This window comes from Rhinopithecus bieti, unplaced genomic scaffold (assembly GCF_001698545.2).
Source record: "Rhinopithecus bieti isolate Rb0 unplaced genomic scaffold, ASM169854v2 scaffold_28163, whole genome shotgun sequence".
Lineage (NCBI taxonomy): Eukaryota > Metazoa > Chordata > Mammalia > Primates > Cercopithecidae > Rhinopithecus > Rhinopithecus bieti.
The window spans coordinates 1,701,152-1,723,914 of record NW_016813718.1 but is presented as its reverse complement, the minus strand read 5'-3'; the positions used below and the strand labels follow the sequence as shown (position 1 = coordinate 1,723,914).

Below are 22,763 nucleotides of genomic sequence, written 5' to 3'. Positions count from 1 at the left end.
AAAAAAAAAAAAAAAAAAAAAAGATGTATAATATGGATTTGATTCTAGAGTTGTGTTTTTTAACATTTTAGTTTTAGACTGTTGCAGTTCTTATGAACACCTATTGGTTTATGTAAATACAAGACACCTATCCTGCCAATAAGAAAACTGTTTCTTAGCACTGTCTTGAAAATCTCGGAGTATGACATTTGAAATCTTGAGGTCATGTTTTTTTTTATTATTGTGAGATTTTATATATATATGTGTGTGTGTGTATGTGTGTGTGTGTGTGTATATATATATATACGTGTGCCACATTTTCATTATTCAGTTGAGTTTAGGTTGTTTCCACATCTTGGCTATTGTGAATAGTGCTACTGTGAACCTGAGAATACGGATATCTCTTCAAGATCCTGATTTCAATTCTTCTAAAAAATACCCAGTAGTGGGATTACAGCATCATGTGGTAGTTGTGTTTTTAACTTTTTGAGGAACCTTCATCCTACTTTCCATAGTGACTATACCATTTTGCATTCCTACCAGCCCTGTACAAGTGTTCAAGTTTCTCCACATCCTCATCAATACTTGATGTCTTTTTTTTTTTTTTTTTTTTTGAGACAGTCCCGCTCTGTCTCCCAGGCTGGAGTGCAGTTGCGTGGTCTCAGCTCACTGCAAGCTCCGCCTCCCCGTTTCACGCCATTCTCCTGCCTCAGCCTCCCAAGTAGCTGGGACTACAGGCTGGCTACCACCACACCCAGCTAATTTTTTGTATTTTTAGTAGAGACAGGGTTTCACTGTGTTAGCCAGGATGGTCTCAATCTCCTGACCTCATGATCTGCCCTTCTCGACCTCCCAAAGTGCTGAGATTACAGGCATGAGCCGCCGCAACCAGCTGTCTTTTTGTTGTTGTTATTATTATTATTATTATTATTATTAATACCCATCCGACAGGTGTAAGGTAATATTTCATTGTGATTGTGATCTGCATTTCTCTGATGATTAGTGATGTTGAACAGTTTTTCATATACCTGTTGGCCGTTTTTATGTCTTTGGAGAAAAGACAAAAGAAAAAATGTACTTAGTCCATTTTAAAATCAGTTATTTAACTATTGAGTTCCTTATATATTTTTGAGATTAACCCTTTTGGCTTGCAAATATTTTCTCCTGTAGGTGGCCTTTTTATTGTTGATTGTTTCCTGGCATAAGAAAAGCTTACGCCATTTAACATCTATAGGTTCATTCAGTAGTGTGGTAGACATGGTTGTTGTCTATCCAATCTCACTCTTCTTTTCAAGTGTTAGAAAAACTGTTGTCACAAAATTTTCTTTTGTGTTTTTCTACTCAGCCTTACTGGCCTTGTAGAAATGTGTCAACTTAGATAAATTATATTTTAATTCTGAAAAAAATATTCTCAGTTAAGGAAATGGCCATTGGTTTTTTTTTTCCCTACGATGTTTTGGACTAGGACTTTATAGTATCACTTTGTTTTCTATATGCTGTATAGTTGGCCCTCTGTATCCATGGGTTCTGCATCCACAGATTCAGCCAACCATGGGTGGAAAATATTTGGGGAAAAAGATTGTCTGTTATACTGAATATATGCAGACTTTTGTCATTATTTTCTAAACAATACAATATAACAACTATTTACATAGCATTCACATCATATTATGAGTAATCTAGAGATGATTTAAAATATACAGGTTATATGCAAATACTATGCATTTTGTGTCAGGAAATTGAGCATCCATGGATTTTGGTATCTGAGGAAGGTGTTCCTAAAATCAATCCCCCATGGATACAGGACGACCGTATAACAAAAACAATTGTATATAATGAGGCTAAAACTTTGAAGTGGTCATTTTGTCTTGTTTTATTGTATCACATTAATAATCCACTTTTGTATGACTATACAGAAAATATATATGACTTAACTTTTGTCTTGTATTTCAACAGAAGGAGAATATATTAAAATGTTTATGCGCGGTCGGCCAATTACCATGTTCATTCCTTCTGATGTTGACAACTATGATGACATCAGAACAGAACTGCCTCCTGAGAAGCTCAAACTGGAGTGGGCGTATCCTTCTCTACAATGACAGCAAATTCGTTTGCTAGTTTGACAAATTACTTAACCTGTTCTCTGTCAAAATTGTCTTTATACAAAAAAAAAAAAATAACAGCTACTTAAATAAAAGGAAACATCAGGCCAGGCGCGGTGGCTCGCGCTGGTAATTCCAGCACTTTGGGAGGCTGAGGCAGGCAGATCACAGGGTCAGGAGTTCAACACCAGCCTGGCCAACTTTGTGAAACCCCGTCTCTACTAAAGATAAAAACAAAAAATTAGCCAGGTATAGTGGCACACACCTGTAATCCCAGCTACTCGGAAGGCTGAGGCAGGGGAATCACTTGAACCCGGGAGGTGGAGGTTGCAGTGAGCCAATATCAGGCCATTGCACTCCAGCCTGGGCGACAGGGGAAGACTCTGTCTCAGAAAACAAACAAAAAAAGGAGATATTATCTCTAATTCTTTGCTGTTAGCAGTTTAAAGCCATCAAAGTTTATATCTTTGGAAAGGACAAACAATATTTTGCGAACATCGTTGCAGGTACTTGTGGTATGCTAGAAAAGGCACTAGACTGGAATTGGAAGACTAGTGTTTGAGTTTTGGCCCTGCCACTTACTCCCTGTGAACGTTAACTTTCTTTACTCATAAAAGGGGTTAATAACCCATGCCTCACAGGGGCTGCTGTAGGAATTAAATAAGAAAACATCAGTTAAAGCATTTTGTAACCTCACATTAACAAGGCTGATTCTAATTCAGAATTAACTTTTCAGCCAGACTTTTTTTAAATGACTAACTGTTAAAGGAGAGTTTTCCTAATTTCACCTAGAAATTTTCACTTCTCTTAGAACCTCCAAGAAACTCAGTGAAACAAAAAGGAACTAGTAGTTTGACCTCCATTGTCTGCCTCCATTCTCCTACACTTCCTCCCACATCCCTTGCATTATTCCCTCCTTAGGCAGGTATCAGCTTGGACACACTCACCAACCCTTTAATTCTGTACAACATATTTTTAACAAACATTCTGCCTACCAAACTGTTCCTGGCTATTCCTAATTTATCATGTGGGTCCAGCATAAATATCCCTTTTCCAGATAGGCCTTCTTTTGGTCCCTCCCTTCTCTCTCTTTTTCTCTCCATCTAAATTAGGTCCTCCATTTAGGCTTTCTCCTAGCAGTCTGTTTTTTGTTTGTTTTTTTCCCATAATTTGTAATTTTATATTTGGTGATTATTTGTTTTCTTTGCCAGAGGATAAGCTCCAGAGACAGGCCCTACATTTTTTTGTTCAGAACTGAATATTCACTATTATGCTTGATACACATTAGGATCTTAATATATATTTGTCTGGTAAATGAGGAAGCTACGATTTAAACATATTAAAAGAGTTAGGTTGCACTAAGGATAATGGCAGGGTATGAGTTTTCCTTTTCTTGGGCAGATGGTGGGGGTGGGTGGCAACAGTGTCTCTGTGGCCCAGGCTGGAGTGCAGTGGCACGATCTTGCTCACTGCAGCCTTGACCTGACCTCCTGGGCTCAAGTGATTCTCCCACTTCAGCCTCCCAAGTAGCTGGGACTACAGGCGTGGGCCACCATACCTGGCTAATTTTGTTTTATTTTCTGTCCAGACGGGGTCTCACTATTGCCCACACTAGTCTCAAAAACTTCTGGGCTGAAGTGATCCTCCCACCTTGGCCTCCTGAAGGGCTAGGATTACAGGTGTAAGTCACTCTGCCCGTCCAGGACATGAGTTTTCTAGTTCTAGTTCAGTCTTCTTCATTGTACCTTACTAATTCCATAAGTATACATGAAAAATCTGTTAACAACTTGAAAACTGTGTTTATTTAAAACCTTGACTCTTTTTCTATTAAGATATGGTTATCGAGGAAAGGATTGTAGAGCTAATGTTTACCTTCTTCCGACTGGGGAAATAGTTTATTTCATTGCATCAGTGGTAGTGCTATTTAATTATGAGGAGAGAACTCAACGACACTACCTGGGTCATACAGACTGTGTGAAATGGTTGGTATCGTTTAACATTGGTTGATTTTTGTTCTTTCAAACCCTCATTTTGTATTTTTTAAATTTGGGTTTTGTTGAAAGTGATTTCTTGTGGAAAGCTCAGAATGTAAAATATTATGGGTCATCTGTTGAATATATTTTAAAAGAAAAAAAGACTTTAGGCCTCCAAAATGGTGGTGTGGTATCAGCAGCAACAAAACACATCCTCCATAAATCATGATTGGAACCTCTTCTGCTTTCTCAGATGTCTTACAGTCCTTCTCTTCTCTGGTCTGTAGTATGAAATATATATGGGACAGACTGGACATTTTCAGGTTTCTGAAAGTGATTATTGGTTACTTAATATTTATTGAGGATTTGTCCTATGTAGATCAGTTTTAGACTTGAAGCTTTATTCTTTTGGGAAGAAAGAAATCATAGCTGAATAAGGATCATAAGTATGCCATAGGACGTCAAACTACAAATGTGAGAATTCCTTTTAAATGCTTAGGCGTACTTTTTTTTTTTTTTTTTTTTTTTGAGACGGAGTCTCGCTCTGTCGCCCAGGCTGGAGTGCAGTGTCCGGATCTCAGCTCACTGCAAGCTCCGCCTCCCGGGTTTACGCCATTCTCCTGCCTCAGCCTCCCGAGTAGCTGGGACTACAGGCGCCCACCACTTCGCCCGGCTAGTTTTTGTATTTTTAGTAGAGACGGGGTTTCACTGTGTTAGCCAGGATGGTCTCGATCTCCTGACCTCGTGATCCGCCCGTCTCGGCCTCCCAAAGTGCTGGGATTACAGGCTTGAGCCACCGCGCCCGGCCTTAGGCGTACTTTTAAATTATTTTGTTACTTTTTAGTTAAATACAATTATTTACTGCTTATTAATATTTTCCAGCTTTTTAAATTTATTACCCTTTTCCCCCCTTAGATCCAAGGACTGACTGGATATTTTCTAACATTTAAAAGCTTTTATGTCTATACTATTCTGACACCTGTATCTTTATCTAGAAAAAAATTAATAGATGACTATTAGAATATTATATAGATACTGAACTTTTGGAGTTGATTAAAATATTGCCTTTTACACTCGCAGAATAATATATGTACAAAACTATTTACTGCAGTATTGTTTGTGATAAAGATTAGAAACAGCCTAAGTATTTTTCAGTTGGGGACTTACTGGTGAGGTTGTGGTGTACCTACCTATAGGCCACCATTTAAGCTGTAAAGAATGAGGAGGCACTTTATGTATTAATATGTAAATATCCCTCTGATGTATTCTTAAGTACAAATATTTAAGAACAAGAGAATGTTCACAGTGTTCAACCATTGTTGAAAGAGTCTAGATACGGACATAAGGATGTCTTTCAAAATTTTGCTAGTCACTTGTATACGTACTGTGAGTAATTTAGGCACATATGCTACACTACTTCCCATTTCTATTTAAAAATTCCTTGCCTCAGTTTCACTTACAAGAATTTAGCACTAAGAACTAATTAAAAGGTTGAAGGCACTATGTGTGAAGATGCTCATTGCTGTTTTGTTGAAAAGTAAGAAATGGCCTAAAAGTTGGAAGAGCTGTCAAGTCAGCATGTATGAGGATTATGTAGCAAAAGGGAAAAATGCTTGTAACTTTAATAAATTAAAATTACACAGCACAATATTGCATCTTCACTATAATAAAGTCATGTGATTTGTATGCCTATGTGCATGGACTAGAAAGGAACTTGAACAAATTAGCGTGCCACAGTTGTAAATAAATATTTTCTTTGAACTTAGTCTTTCATTCATCTGTGCAGCTTCACAAATAAAAAGTATAGCTGAAAATTCAGAAATCTTCAGATATTTGATATTATTTGATTTGCTAAAGAAAACAGATAAATGTATGTTTTTTTAATGATTAAAACTGCTTATTTGAAAAATGTCGATACAAAGATATTCTGCTGTTTCACGTTTCCTGTGTTTAAAATCATTCTTAATACTGCTTTTTAGCCTTGCTATACATCCTGACAAAATTAGGATTGCAACTGGACAGATAGCTGGCGTGGATAAAGATGGAAGGGTGAGTGGCATAGCGTTATGCATTCTGTACCTAGAGACATTGCTGTTAGAGTGGAATCTATTGTAATTTTAACCACAACTCATTTGTTTTATTCTTTTGAAATTTAAGTACTGAGGAATTTCTAGTATAAGCATGGAAAAAACATTAGTATATAAGAACACTTTAAGAGAGAGAGTCATACTAATAAATTTTGTTTCTAAAAAATAAGTGTTCTCCCTTAAACTATTTACTGTAAAAATGGGAAAACTGATATGCCCATTACATTTTTCTTTATGTAAAATAGTTTACCAGTGTCTGCCAGAAGGTACTGCAGTTTAGTTTCCCTTAGTTGATGGACCTGTTGATTCTTATTTACTTACTTACTTACTTACTTACTTATTTATTTATTTATTTATTTATTTATTTATTTATTTGTAGGGGTGGAATCTCACTTTGTTGCCCAGGCTGGGCTCAAGCTCCTGGGCTCAAGTGATCCTCCAGCCTTGGCCTCTTGAGTGAGTAGCTGGACTACAGGTGTGTGCCACCATGCCCGCCTAACTCTTGATTTTATATGTGACTAGAACTGATACGACTTAGAGTTTCAGTTACTATTTGATATTATTCAGTTGGTTTGTATAACAAATACCTTATTTCTAAGGATCAACAGTGAATATTAATGGTGACTGAGTAACGTGTGTATGACTATACTCATGACATTCTCAGACTTCAGAGGAGTGGAAGGTTTCCACTAGATAACTTCTAAGACCCCTTCCAGTTGCAAATGCTGTTTAAGGGCTGTTTAGTAGTTTATTGGACATTGATAAAAAGTGTTATTTTCTCAGGAATGAAGATTAGTAATGCTAAAAGCAAAGTATCCAGAGCAAATTTGCCTGGATTAGAATCCTGACTCCACCTTTTTTTTTCTTTCTTTTTTTGAGATGGAGTCACACTCTGTCTCCCAGGCTGGAGTGCAGTGGCACGATCTTGACTCACTGTAACCTCCGTCTCCCAGGTTCAAGCGATTCACCTGCCTCAGCCTCCTGAGTAGCTGGGGCTACAGATGTGTGCTACCATGCCTGGCTAATTTTTTGTATTTTTAATAGAGACGGGGTTTCACTGTTAGCCAGGTTGGTCTTGATTTCCTGACCTCGTGATCCACCTGCCTCAGCCTCCCAGAGTGCTGGGATTAAAGGTGTGGTGGGCCACCGCACCCGGCTGACTCAATCTTTTAATAGCGATATCACTTTGGGCAAGTTATTTAAATCTCTGTATTCCAATTTCCTCAGCTGTGAAATGATAATTATAATAGTGTACCTGTAGCTCATAGGATTAAATGAATTAATATGTGCCATACTTAGAATAGTATGTGTAACATAGTAAATACACAAGTTATTTGCTGCTATTGTTATTTTCACAGTATAAGAAAATACCTACTTAAGATTTATTTGGGGGCATGTCTAAATCTAGTAATATTTTAGTAGAAGCTTATCCATCCCTATTACTTTTTTAAATGGCATTAGTTCTGTGTGCTATTGGTATTTATTTGCATCCACCTGTCCAGTTAGCCCTGCTATCTTGTGTTTTTGCAGCCTCTACAACCCCACGTCAGAGTGTGGGATTCTGTTACTCTGTCCACACTGCAGATTATTGGACTTGGCACTTTTGAGCGTGGAGTAGGATGCCTGGATTTTTCAAAAGCAGTAAGTGACAATTTTTAGAGAAGTAAGCAAGCTGAACAAAAAAGCAGGAAAGAAGTTAAGCTCAGTTTTGTGTTTACGTGTCCATAAAACGATAATCCTGAATTGAAAAATGAGATGCTAGCTATTGCTAACATATTACCTATTGCTAAATGGCTAGCATTTCAACTTGAGTGCTAAAGTACTTTGGTTTAGTTAGGATGCAAGATATTTTACTTTAATTATTCTTGTAATTATGCTGCCTTGAAGTAGAGCTTCCATGTAGTAGCAGGAAGTGGTTAGAGGAATATATACAAAGCAAAGTACAATTTTAGGCAAGCAATAGGATGTATTTTTGCCTTACCTTGAATCATAGAAAAGATCTATTTTATTTTAAAAATTGACGGGAAACTTGGCCAATTCTGTGCAAATATTGGCTTTTCTTGACGTCATATTTGAGCAGCAGAAACAATCAAACCTTTGTATTTCCTAAAGTCATGAATTATCTTGGTTTTGAATTGATGACAACATGGGTTTAAAATTTTCCCTACTGATCTTTTCTAAGTGTTGAGGCTTTATTCCAAGGGTAAAATAAGACAAGATCTTACTCATTTAAACTTTCTGGTTTTTTCTTGAATTGTATGTAATTGTGATTATAAAGTATACAGGTAATCTTCTATATTTTAGGATACATACTTTTTTAATTTCAAAGATAAATAAAACACTTATTTTATCTCTTCAGTTCTTAGGCGTTGGCAAACTGTATTCTGGATTATGGGAGTTCTGTGGGACATGGAGGAAAGGACACTTTCAGAGCAGAAAGATAAATTTTAGTGAATTTAGGAACTTTGCTAGCTTGAAGGCACTGAATGTCAAGTGTCTAACAAGTCAGGAATTGGGAGAAAGACATTTAGAAAAGGAGATAAGAGGTCATAAAGGAAATACTTTTGCTACTTTATTTTCTCCCATAAATCTCTATAGCAGGAATTGTCGTCCAGTTGTTGATAACCATTGTTACAGTGTTAAGACCATCTTGTATTGCCTCATAACTCTATCTTTTCTAATTCAGATAATATTCCAATTTAAGCTAAGAGAAAGATAAAGAGGAGAAGAGAGTAAGCTCTGCCCTTCCTCAGTGCCTCTCACTCTTCCCTACAATGTTTCTGTGTTCCATAACATTGTAAAGCATATTTCACAAATGCTGCTATTTAAAAAATCATTTAATATCATCTATAGTTATTTTTCTTAAACTAGGAGACTTAAAATACGTGAACGAGAATGGTTTCAGAAAAATAGGAAATTTCATTATAAAAAAGGAATTTCATTATAATTTTACTTAGGTTGTTTGTTCGTGTTAATGTAAGTCAGGTATCTCACAGAAGACTGAAATCAGCAAACTTTAAAATAGCCATGAATTTTAGCTTATTCTGTCAAATTGTCAAAATTCAGTGAGGAACAAAGTTATGAAATTATGTACATTTCTTCTTACCTACCACAAGGAAAAATACCTTAATACAGGCAGCAAGAAGGAAGCATAAGATGCAGAAGGGACTAGGATAGCCTCAAAATTAGTCACTATCTCTGAATAACAGGAATGACTAGATGGCAAGTGGAAATTAACCTGGAGGGATGAGGGGATTTAAATAGAACATTTTTTAAAAGAATCTTTATATTTTTGAGGAAAATATAATTGTGGTAAATAGTGCATTATGTTTCAAAGAGTGATGAGTTTAAAGGATTTTGGGTTATCTTCCTATTAATAGTTTTAATAATATGGTATTTCTTTCTTAGAATGTCAGCCCTATCAGTGAATTTTAAAATAACTTTAATTGACTTTTCTTTAGGATTCAGGTGTTCATTTATGTGTTATTGATGACTCCAATGAGCATATGCTTACTGTATGGGACTGGCAGAAAAAAGCAAAAGGAGCAGAAATAAAGGTAAATTTTTAAAAAACTGAGTGTTATCTTTTAGAGTACATTATTTGTTTTGCAGGTATTTGGAACTATATCGGTATTGGAACAATCTATTCTTAAGTTGAAAAAGCAGACCTGGGCAAATTCAACAAATTTAGTGATTTGTCATAATCCTTAAGATATTAACACTGTAGTTATACAAGATAAAATAGTCAAGCAACTTGAAGCAATTTCAGTATTTCAGACATTACTACAGTCCTGAAATGCCAGAGTAGATGGATGTCTGATCTCAAAATTAAGACTGAACACTCTTCTTGGTTTTCTTCTTTAATAAAATATGTAATTTCATTCCATCTTTAAAGTTTTAGAAATCTAGAGGAAAAATTCAGTAGGAATACGGCTGATGTAACTGGAGGGCTTATGATAAGTTTTTTGGTCTTAATTGTGTTTGTAGGATTATTTTAGAAAATTCTATAGCATTTATAATTGCTATAATTGCATTGTAACTCTTTGCAGTACAAGGGTTGATCTCTGTGTGGATCAAGCTGTAAGTTGCAAGAGAAGAATGTAAAATGCATTGAAGCTGTGTTTATGTGAGCCAGAAATGGACTTCTCCCTCTGACAGGCTTTTTTAAGGATTCAAAGTGACAAAATGGCTTTAAAAAGTCTATGTAATATTTGCCATACTCTTAAATAACATCATTTCTCTCCAACTCCTCTCTCTTAACAGTTTTGTTTTGAGTAAGCTTCAAGCTTTTAGCTTGTTGAGCAAAAAGATTATATGATGTTTAACTTAACATTTTGAAAGAAGTAGATTTGATTGTACTTAAAAGGAATGTAAGTTGTCAGAAAACCTCAAACTAAAAAACATGAATGAAGATATAGATTGGCTTCCAGTTATTCAGACTAATTTAACATTGAAACAAAGGGAAGTTGCATGAAAATGAAATATATCAATTTTGATTCTTCATAGTAAGGTTTACTAGATGAAGTCTTGTGGTTTTCCTCCTACTGGCCATTTCTTGGTCTCCTTTCCAGGACCTTAAATGTTGGTGTTCTTCAGAGTTTTATTCCAGATGCTCCACTGATACTATATGCTGTTCCCATGGCCTCATTTTCTATCTGCTGAGTCCCGTATCAGTTATCTCCAGCCCAGATCTCTAACAGGTTTAACTCATATTTCTAGTTGCATCCTAGACATCTTTATTTGAATGTCCTCTACCGCAAATGAAAATCAGCATGTTCAAATCTGTACATAATCATCTTTCCTAGCCCCCAACCACCAGTTTCATCCCCTAGTGACTGACCGCATTTCACCTAGCTACCTAAGCTAGAAACTTGGACACCATTCATGGCCCTTTTTACCTCGCTTCTCACATCGAGGTAGTCAGGAAGTTCTCTAAACACCGTGTCACAAATATCTGCATTATAACACTTCCTAGTACAAGCGACTGCAAAACAATTGAAGTTAACTTAATCTGGCCAGGGGTGGTTGCTCACACCTGTAGTCTCAGCACTTTGAGAGACCAAAGTGGGTAGATCATTAGAGGTCAGGAGTTCAAGACCAGCCTGGCCAACATGGTGAAACCCCATCTGTACTAAAAATACAAAAAAAAATTAGCCAGGTGTGGTGGTGGGTGCTTGTAACCCCAGCTACCCTGGAGGCTGAGGCAAGAGAATTGTTTGAATCCTGGAGGTGGAGGTTGCAGTGAGCCAAGATTGCGCCATTGCACTTCAGTCTGCATGACAGAGCAAAACTTTGTCTCAAAAAAATAATAAAAATAAAGTTAATGTAATCAAAACAGAGGTTGTATTGACTCCTGTTTAGGGAGGAAGAAAAAGCCTCTAGTGGGAGATTTTGACTCAGTAATGACTTGATTCAGATGCTGGATTACGGGTTAACTGTCTTCTCTTCTCCCTGTTTTGACCTTATTCTACTGTAAATAGACCTGTTCTGCTGTAGATGAGCTCCATCCTTGCTTAAGTCACAAGGATTTGAGGAGTTGATATATAACTTTTTAATTTATGTAAGTTTAAAATTCAGTAAGGCGAGGGCAGCCTGGATGACCTGAGCTTGCGGGACCTCTCGTGAAAAAAAATAAAAAATTAACATTAAAATTCAGTAAGGACCTGGGTGCTGTGGCTCACGCCTATAATCCGAGCACTTTGGGAGGCCAAGGCCGGAGGATCGCTTGAGCCCAGGAGTTCGAGACCAGCCTGGGCAAACATAATGAGACCTTGTCTCTACCAAAAAAAAAAAAAATCAGGGCATGGTGGTGCACACTTGTAGTTCCAGCTATTTGGGAGGCTGAGGTGGAAGGATTAGCTGAGACCAGGAGATTGAGGCTGCAGTGAGCTGAGATTGTGCCACTGCACTCCAGCCTGGGCAACAGAGCGAGACCCTGTCTCAAAATTTTTTTTTTTAATTTTCAAAATAAAAATAAAAGTAAGGCAACTTAAAAACCTTACTGACAGAAATTAAAGAGGAGGGATATTACATAATCATGAATAGGAGACAATTAAGATGTCAGTTTTGCATATTGAGCTATACATTCAGCATAGTCAAAACTCAGCTTTCATAGGAGTTGACAAACTGAATATATGTGGAAATATGAAGGGGAAGGAATAGGGAATAGTCAAGACAGTTGTGAAGAAAAAGAATAAGGTTGGCCAGGCACGGTGGCTCACGCCTGTAATCCCAGCACTTCGGGAGGCTGAGGCGGGTGGATCACGAGGTCAGGAGATTGAGACCATCCTGGCTAACACGGTGAAACCCTGTCTCTACTAAAAATACAAAAAATTAGCCAGGTGTGGTGGCAGGCGCCTGTAGTCCCAGCTACTCGGGAGGCTGAGGCAGGAGAATGATGTGAATCCGGGAGGCAGAGCTTGTAGTGAGCCGAGATCGGCTCCACTCCAGCCTGGGTGACAGAGCCAGACTCTTGTCTCAGAAAAAACAAAAAAAGAATAAGGTTAAAGTACATAAAATATGAAATATGAAGACTTATTATAAGATATTGTGGTTCAAACGTAGATCAATGGAAGAGAATATAGCAACAGGTTACACAAATCAGTTGCTTGACTAATGCCAAAGGTGGCAATGCAGTGGGCAAAGAATAATGTTTTCAGTGAATGGTGGTGGATTAATTGGATACTCATATGAAAAAAAATTAGCCTTGACCCCTACCTCACAGCATTCAGAAAAATGTGTTTTAGGTGGATTATGCATCTTAGCATAAAAGGTAAAAAACAGTAAAGCTTTTAGAAGAAAATGCAGAACACCTTTATAAGTAGATTTAAACAAGGCATATAAGTACTAACTACAATGGGAGAAAAGATAAATCATATTAAAACTTCTTTTATCAAGACGCCTTTTTTTCTGAGACAGTCTCATTCTTTCACCCAGGCTGGAGTACAGTGGTGTGATCTTGCCTCACTGCTGCAGCCTCCGCCTCCTGGGTTCAAGTGATTCTCCCGCCTCAGCTTCCTGAGTAGCTGGGATTACAGGCGTGCGCCACCATGCCTAGCTAATTTTTGTATTTTTTTAAATAGAGTCAGAGTTCACCATGTTGCCAGGCTGGTCTCAAACTCCTCACCTCAAGTGATCCTCCCGTCTCAGCCTCCCAAAGTGCTGGGATTACAGGTGTGAGCCACCAGGCCCGGCCTATCAATACACCTTTGAGAGTGTGAGAAAGTATTTGTGATGCATACTTCCAACAAAACACTCATGTTCTGAATATATAAACATCTATAGTTCAGTAAGAAAAAGACAGTTTTTTAAACAGCAAAAGACTTCTGGCACTACATAAAACAGGGTGTCCAGGTGATTAATAAGCATATGTAAAGGTACTCAACCTCATTAATTATCAAAGAAATTCGAATTAAAACTCAAGTGCAGTACCACTGTGCACCTACCAAAATATCTTAAATGAAAAAGACAAAAATACTAAGGTTGGTGAGGATTCTAAGTAACTGGAACTCTTACACAGTCTGCTGGGTATATAAGTTGATATAACCATATTACACAGTTCTTAGGCATTGGCAACTGTATTCTGGAGTATGGGAGTTTTGTGGGACATGGAGGAAAGGACACTTTTAGAGCAGAAAGATAAATTTTAGTGAATTTAGGAACTTTGTGAATTGTTCCTTAGTGAATTTAGGAACAGTTTAATGAATTTCAGAAAACTATTTGACATAACCTAAAGTCGAACATATGCATGCCTTCTGGCCCAAATTGTTCATCTCAGCAGAAATATATACATGTGTTTGCTAGAAGGCAAATAGCAGTGCGGTTTATGGTAACCAAAAATATGGAAACTACCCTGCCCATCCGCAGGAGAATGGATAAGTCAGTAATGTGATATTTTCATACAAAAGAACACAATAGAGCAAATAGATTGAACAAGGTACAACTATGTGCACCAACACAAATGGATCTTACAAATGAAATGTTAAGAAAATAACCCAGACATGAAGGAATGCATTGTGCATAATTCCATTTGAATGAAACAGAGAAAACTAATCTTTACTGCTAAGAGTCAGGAGGATAATGGTTAAATAGGGGAAGGGGTTAGTAACTGGAAAGGGGATCTAGGATATTTATGGAATGTTAGTAATGTTTTGTTTCTTGTTCTGAATGATGACTAGCAATGTGTTCAATTTGTAAAACTTTATTGAGCTATGTACTTAAAATCTGTGTGCATATATATAATATATATAATTATATTATATAATATATATACGTTTTGGTTATATAATATATATTTATATATAATTTATAGTATGGTATTATATGTCAGTAAAAAGTATAATATTCCTGTAGGCATACGCAGATACGCACGTGATTTAACTCCATAGATTTCTTCAGTTTATATCTTGACTGTCTCTATCACTTGCATGATGGGTATACTGGGAATATTTGTTTTAGTTTTACAACCCTTTGATTATCTTATTGGCTAAAGATTTTTTGGCCTAGGGTTTTGATATTGTCTGAGAGAAAACTAAAGACGTTCAGTTAATCTTTAACTTTACTTAGGACTTGCTAAACTATATATATAGTTCCATCTATCATCACTGGAAAATTACTATAACAAGGCAAGATATGCTTGTACTTCATCTTCATCTTTTTTTCCCCCGGTTTTTGGTCAGGGTTCTCACGCTTCACCCAGGCTGGAGTGCAGTGGCTTAATCACAGCTCACTGCAAACCTCATCCAGGGCTCAAATAGTGTCCTCCAGCCTCAGCTCCCAAGTAGTAAGACTACAGGGCACACCACCCACGCTGGCTAATTTTTTTGTAGGAGACAGGTCTCACTATGTTGCACAGGGCTGATCTTTTAACTCTGGGCTCAGGCAATCTCCACTTGGCCCCCACCCCCCCCCCCCCCGCCCCCCCTAAGCATGGAGGGGACAACCACCTGGCTAGATGTTTTATTAGTTGAATTTTAATTTATGTTGCTTATGCAAAGGGCCCTAAGCCCAAATGTTAAGTAACAGAAATGTAAACTCATGGAACTATCTGGAACTGTGGGGGAAAAAAGAATTTGAAAAAACCTTTCAAGTGTCATATTTATTGGTCTAACATAAAATTTATTATTTTTACTCAGTTATAAGACTATCATCTTCCTATCATGGTTTTGTTTTGTTTTGAGATGGAGTTTCACTTGTCACCAGGCTGGAGTGGCAGTGCGCATCTTGGTCACTGACAGCCTCCCCTCCTGGTCAAGAAATTCGTGTCTAGCCTCCCCAAAGTAGCTGGGATTACAGGTGCCCACCACGCGATGCCCGGCGTACTTTTTTTTTTTAGTAGAGATGGGGTTTTCACCATCTTGGCCAGGCGTGATCTTGAACTCCTGACCTCGGGACACTGTCTCAGCCTCGCCAAAATGCATGGATTACAGGGTGGGAGCACCACGATGGCCATGTTGTTTTGCCAGAGGAAATGCTTCTGTACACATAAATTCTTTGGCTTGAGTTAAAAGTGGACATTAAATGATCACTCTGTAAACTAAATCTAGCTAATAAGTAGCTTTATAGGCATGTAGGTAGTATCACCTCACTGTTAAGTTTGAGTGATGATTTTACTATAGATATAACTTAGTAAGGGAATTATGATTATTGAAATAATGAATACCAAATGTTTTAGAATAAGATATCTCAACTTGAATCATTTTAATGAAAAAATGTAAGTTTCTTCTGCAGATGAGTCTGCATGCTTGTGTTCTTCCTATCCATAAATCTTTTACCTAATTGCCTGTCATTGCTAGATTTTTTGAGGGTAAAAGAGCATAAAAGCCCTCTGGGAAATGTTTTTGTTTTCGGTTTCTGTAGGGGAATCAGTAGTGACCATTTCTAAATCTTTACTTTTTAGAGTTCAGGCCTGAAGACATCTCTTCTAAATTTCGGTCCTAGTCTCTAATGGTTTGTTGAGGCTGGGACAATGGCTCATGCACCTGTAATCCCAGCATTTGGGAGGCTGAGTGGGCGGGGATGAACTGGTCAGGAGTTTGAGCCCAGCCTAAGCCACATGGTGACAAACCATTGTCTCTACTGGAAAATTCACAATTAGCTGGCATGGTGAGGGTGCTGTGGTCAGCTACGGGGGAGGTAAGGCAGGAGAATCACTTGGAACCCTGGATGGCAGAAGGGTCTGTCGTGAGCCGTAGATCACTCCATTGGCCTCTAGCCTGGGTGACGAGCAAGACTCCATTCTCAAAAACAAAAAAAAAAAAATTGTATGAATAATGCCATAATAATAGTACAAAGAAAGATGACAGTTTCTTTTCGTTATTTTTTTTTTTAATACAAATCGCAGTGTCTTTAAGGAAGAATGTACATTGCTCTTTAAGATTTGTAGTTTTAAATGTACTTTTCTGGCATGTGCAAAAAGTTTGAAAGGTATATATTATAAAGTCTTTCTAATGCAGGAGTTTTTACTATAAATAGCACAAAAGTTGATATAATAATACCAAGGACATCAAATTTAATCATCCCACATACATTATCAAAATTTTTCAGGAAAAATTTCTTGAGAGAGGGCATTTTCTCAAAATTCTTGCCTATCGTGTGTCAGTAGCCAGTAAACTGAATTGATACTTACTTGAAGAAGATAAGGATATACATTCATCTAAAGTTTTATTTCCCTTTTCATAGACAACAAATGAAGTTGTTTTGGCCGTGGAGTTTCACCCAACAGATGCAAATACCATAATTACATGCGGTAAATCTCATATTTTCTTCTGGACCTGGAGTGGCAATTCACTAACAAGAAAACAGGGAATTTTTGGGGTAAGGATCAGATTGTTTTAATGTTATTAGGTGTATAAATCTTTAATTTTTTAAATTGTTGAGTAAGCATCAAATTGTCATGGCAAAAAGAAAATTGAAAATTTTCATTGTTTCCTTGTAGAAATATGAAAAGCCAAAATTTGTGCAGTGTTTAGCATTCTTGGGGAATGGAGATGTCCTTACTGGAGACTCAGGTGGAGTCATGCTTATATGGAGCAAAACTACTGTAGAGCCCACACCTGGGAAAGGACCTAAAGGTACAGTATTCTTATATTAAACTCATTTCTTAAAAGTCTCACATAGTGCTCTTTCAGTCCCATCTATTAGACCAGGAGAGAAAGAGCTGCAGTGTAACAATATGAGCAAGTCACCAACATACCGTTTGTTTTCACCTTCTTCATAGTCTTTTTTTAATGAAATTATTTATCCAGTTATTTATTGAGCTTATATAATCCACATTTGACTACACTGAACCATTCCCTTTAGGAAATTAATAATTAGAAAGACATGATATATGTTAGTTTAAAAAGTATAGAGGCTCACTCTCCCCTGAGCTGGTTCTGGGTTATCTGTTAGGGCAGAATGCATGGCCATGTGATAAAATGGGAGAGGGGAGAAAAAAGGAATAAACTCATAAACTAGCTGTTTGAAAACTATTTGTCAAACATTAAAGGAATAACTTTCATCTTAACTTTGGGTGTCAATGTAGGAGCAAAAGTTGAATAGTCTTGATGAAAGCACTATTTTCACCAAAATGTGGAATTTAAATTTCATGTTACTATTTTCTTATGACTGCACGGAGTTTTGTACTGTATTTTTTTAGGACATAAATGCTCCTTGACCTCTGGATGGCATTATATCCTGATAAAACTGTCATAATGTCAAAAAATAATAAATTGAACCAACATAAGTCAGGGACCATCTGTTACTAAATTAATGTTTGAATTAAATGTTTTTCAAATCCATTCACCTGAATTTCTAAGCTCGGCTGTTGAATTGAATTAGACATATTAAGAAGTTTAAAACAATAAGCCTTAAATTGTATTACCGTTGACCCTCATCTCAATCATTGGCCATATATTCTTAGCCTCTTTCGTTCAGTTTAGATTCAAAATTTACATACCAGAAGAATGGCAGTGGGTTGAGGGTTCTTAGAAAAGAGAGTTACGACAACAGTATATTAACTGCTTTTCCTGTTTATTTCTTTTCTTTTTTTCTCATTTTTCTTTCCTGGGCACATTTACTTAGTATCAGAAATGCCAGGAACAGCATAGTATATTAAAACAGTGACTTTTAAATTGTTCATGAATCTCCAACACTGAGCAGAATTTGGGTATAAATACACCCTTTTGTTAGTGTTAATGTTTGTGTTCAGGTTGGGGACAGGAAGAAGAGGTTCAGAGGTTTTTATTTTGGTCTTTGAAAAATTTGTGGCTTAGCCTCTCTACATATGCACAAACAGGAAACAGGAAATCCAATCTTGTAAATTGCTGGGCACATGAAATGGCCTGTCTTGTACTTTGCCACATGACTAACCCTATTATGGGTAAAGTTGCTGAGAATTTGAGGTTTTCAGTTGGCTGGGAAGGATTTGGTGAGCGCAGTGAAATAAATGGAAGTCCAGAACAGAATAAGTGCCCAGAGTTTCCATTTTTTAATTCTTGCTCCCAGATTTCAGTAGGTCCAATTTACATATTCCCAACTATGACATTTTTGCACCTGTGGCAGTCTTACCAACCAAAATTTGAGTGTACTGTGACATCATGTCCGCTTAAAGGACATTTTTGAATGGCAGAAGTGTAATTTCGCAACTAATCCTTTTACTTTTGTAAATAGGAGACAAACCGAAACTGTATTTTATGTCTTAAAAGTGCTCTTATATTTTTTTTCTTGTTTCCAAACCATTTATTCCTCATAAATTAATGGGAATCTTCAAGTAATTATTATTTTCTATTTCTTAAGTAGGTATGAGGTCTTTGTTATTTGTTTCCTACACATATGAAATAGACTGAAATTGTTCTTATGCAACATAATTTGTAATCTTTTAAGTGGGTAAGTGGAAGTTGAGAGTATCTACAGAACCATTAAAATGTTCAGCATTCTTAAGTCTTGCAAAGGAGCTAAGAAACACTGCCATTTTATGTGTTCTACAAATCAAATTGGCCCAGTTGCTAAGAATACAACATAAATTTCAAAGTCTCCCTAATATTTGATTCTTTAAACAGACACAGAAGGCCTTCCAAACGTCTTTATTTGGCAGGCAGTGTAAACTTCTATGGAAGCTTTGTTTCTGTTAGAGATGAGAAGAAGGGGTGAGATTTGTGATTAAGTTTGGATAGACTTGACCATATGAGTAAGCCTGAAGGCAGAGTAGGTTTTTTTAATTCAAGGGTAATTATTTTGCTTGGCAGGGATTTCAAACATTATTTGGTAACTGGAATATCAGAAATACAGGCCCGTAAGAAAGATATCTTTGGCTATAAATTTGTTTTATAGGTAAATATTATATAAAGGAAACTGATAATTTATTTAAATTGGAATCACTGAATTTTTTAAGCTAAATTGATACTAGGTCCACCTCAGGAGATAACTTTCCTGGAGTGAGAAGGACTCACTGACTTGATCACTATATAGAGTCTTTTTATTTCTGATGAAGCATTTTTTTCTTCATATTTTTTATTTTCTAGTTTTCCATCATTCTGGGAGGATTTTAAGTGTTTAACAAGGTTTTTGTCATGTTTCAAAATATGGAAAGTGGACTTAAGAATAGAAAAACTGTTTTCGTACATTTTAATGGAGAACTATGAAACTCCCACACCTCTGCTTTTTGTGTTTTCTTACATGATACCTTCAGGCTAGTGTTGTTAGTTTGACCATGCATAGGGAAATAAGCCTAAAATTTGCTTTTCTCTATTTTTAATGTCCAAATAAAGCCAGTAGTACTCTCAGAAAATTCACATCTCTCAGGTGTCCTTGCTCTCGTGGTCACATCAGAACAGAGATAGATACTTGTCTGCCTATCCCACTGAACGCAATTGTGTTGTTCAATTTTTAAGGTATTTTCAGATGGTAAATGTTGGTGTAAGTGGAGACAGTTGACCTGAACAGCACATTTGTTGGAGTTCTACTTCTAGCTCTGCTGAATTAGGCAAGCTCTCCTCCAAATCAAGCAAGCCTTTTCCTGTCTCCCTGCCATATATACCCATCCATTAAGTATTTGTACCACTAGAATACTCACACTGAGAGAATTTTTTTTACCATACCAACACCTTAGAAATTTTAGTTAATTTGTTAAATATAATAGCAGCTCAAATAGATGAGTAAAAAAGAACAGTCTCAGTAACAGCTTTGAGTTATAATTCACATACCATGAAATCTACTCTGTTGAAGTATGCCTTTAAAGTTCAGTGTTTTTTAGTATATTTACAAGGTTGTATAGCCATTACCACTATCTAACCTAAGGACATTTTCCTCACCCCAAAAAAAAAACCTATACCCATTAGTAGTCACTTTCCATTTCTCCCTCCCCTCAGCCCCTAGGTAACCACCAATCTCCTTTAGGTCTCTATAGATTTACTTGTTCGGGACATTTCATATAAATGGAGTCATACAATGTATGGTCTTTTATGACTTGCTTCTTTCACTTAGTTGTTTTTGTTTTGTTTTGGTTTGTTTGTTTGTTTGTTTTTTGAGACAGAGTTTCACTCTTGTTGCCCAGGCTGGAGTGCAATGGTGCAATTTCGGCTCACTGAACCTCCGCCTCCCAGGTTCAAGCGATTCTCCTGCCTCAATCTCCCAAGTAGCTGGAATTACAGGCATGTGCCATCATGCCTGGCTAATTTTGTATTTTTAGTAGAGATGGGATTTTGCCGTGTTGGCCAGGTTGGTTTCAAACCCCTGACCTCAGGTGATCCACCCGCCTCAGCCTCCCAGAGTGCTGAGATTACAGGTGTGAGCCACGGCACCCAGCCTTCACTTCACATTATGTTTTTAAGGTTCATCCATGTGGTGGTAGCATGTATCAATACCTCATTCCTTTTTATGGCTGAGTGATATCCCATTGTATAAGACAATACTATGTTTTTAAAATCCATTCATCAGTTGAGGAACAGTTTTAGAAAATGAATAGTTGTTAAACCTGAATTTTTTCAAGAGGACTAAGGGCTATTTATTGACTTAATTTAGCCATATTTCCATAAGGCTCTAACTTCCCATTTTGAACCTGGTAACTAATTCTGTCGGACATCATCTTCCAAAAAGCTTTACTCTTGCTCTGCTAGCCTATCTAGCTAAAGAGCTTCTCTGAGTAAGGCATTTATGAAAACCAAAGAAAAAGGTATGAGTACTATCATCTTATCCTCACCCTTAAAAGGGGGCAAAATACAATTTAAAAACCACATGTGTTTTGCCTAAAGTATCTTTTATGTACCCCATTGGTCGCTCCCTGGGTACTTAACAAAGTATGCTATGGGTATACAACAAAACTGGGCTGTCATTTAGCCATCACATTGGTACAGCTGAATCAATTTTTAAAATACTGAAATTATTCTCTGCTAGTAGGTCAAAAGCCACTGCTACAGGTATCCACTACCTACCTTTGTCCCAATAACTTCCATAGTGCTCCTGTATCTCAGCAAATAAAGGGGAGTATTCCTTGTCACAACAGAAGGCCTCTGTGTTAACAATGGTTGTAAAATGTTAAACATTGTGACTGTTACCTCAGAAGGAAACAAAGATGTTTTTGCAAAGTTAAAGGAACATCATGGTGGGAGACTTGAGTCTAGTCACAGCTTTGTTATTAGCTAACTATGTGGTATCCCCTAAGCTGCCGCGTACCTCTTAGGTCTTGAGCTCTAAAATCAGAAGAGTAATACCTACTCTATCTACCATACAAGATGATTATGAGAGATAGTAAAGTTCGGAAACCTATACTGTATCCCCTTTTGTCTGTGGAATTATCACTACTTTAGCTTTGTTTTTTTGGAGGAAAATATTTTGAAATATTTTCAGAGTAAATAAATATTGACATAAATAGAGAAGATTATATTATGCCTTGAGCTTTATTTACTGCCTGCTTTGCACAGAAGACTTGCTGAAAGTAAGTTTTTGATTGAGTCATATGAACATTCTGATTATTAACTCTAGTTCTACTGAAGTTTTCTTCCAAATAGACACTAAAATCTGATGAAAAGTATTATCACTAGTGTTTTTATTTTTCCCTCGTATTAGGTGTATATCAAATCAGCAAACAAATCAAAGCTCATGATGGCAGTGTGTTCACACTTTGTCAGATGAGAAATGGGATGTTATTAACTGGAGGAGGGAAAGACAGAAAAATAATTCTGTGGGATCACGATCTGAATCCTGAAAGAGAAATAGAGGTAAGGATGGAAACGGAATATAAAAATATTAAATACTCTAAACTCAGGTATTTTGTCCTACATTAAGATAACTACACTTTTCTGGCAAACTTATTAAATTCTTATAATTTCGTTTCCTTCCCTCAAGGAGTTTGCTGTTACCTTTAAGATAACTTTTTTCAAAAAAAAAACTAAAGACCATTAAACAAAATAATTTGAAAGAGTATTTTAAAGATTAGGCAGAATAATTTGCCTGTTAAACCCAGAGCATATGTCACAAGGTTTAATTTTCTTCTCTTTTTTGGTGATTTATATTTTGGATTTATGCTTAATGTTTTTTTTTCTACATGTAACATTCTTTCCAGAGAAAATCTTCTGGAAAATCCTCTTAAAAAGAGGATTCTGATAGTACTGCTCTTGGATTTTATTTCCAAGAAGATGGATAAT

General features: G+C 36.8%; 1 protein-coding gene across 2 annotated transcripts in view; it reads left to right on the top strand.

Annotated features, from left to right (window-relative positions):
* Positions 1 to 22,763, top strand: part of EML4 (EMAP like 4) — a 165,264-nt gene that overhangs the window by 108,372 nt on the left and 34,129 nt on the right. For both annotated transcript variants that reach the window (XM_017848901.1, XM_017848902.1), the window contains 8 exons: positions 1,936 to 2,059; positions 3,914 to 4,063; positions 6,034 to 6,103; positions 7,672 to 7,782; positions 9,603 to 9,698; positions 16,822 to 16,956; positions 17,078 to 17,213; positions 22,186 to 22,337. In XM_017848901.1, coding sequence (XP_017704390.1) covers positions 1,936 to 2,059; positions 3,914 to 4,063; positions 6,034 to 6,103; positions 7,672 to 7,782; positions 9,603 to 9,698; positions 16,822 to 16,956; positions 17,078 to 17,213; positions 22,186 to 22,337 — 974 coding nt within the window. The remainder of the gene's footprint in view (positions 1 to 1,935; positions 2,060 to 3,913; positions 4,064 to 6,033; positions 6,104 to 7,671; positions 7,783 to 9,602; positions 9,699 to 16,821; positions 16,957 to 17,077; positions 17,214 to 22,185; positions 22,338 to 22,763) is intronic.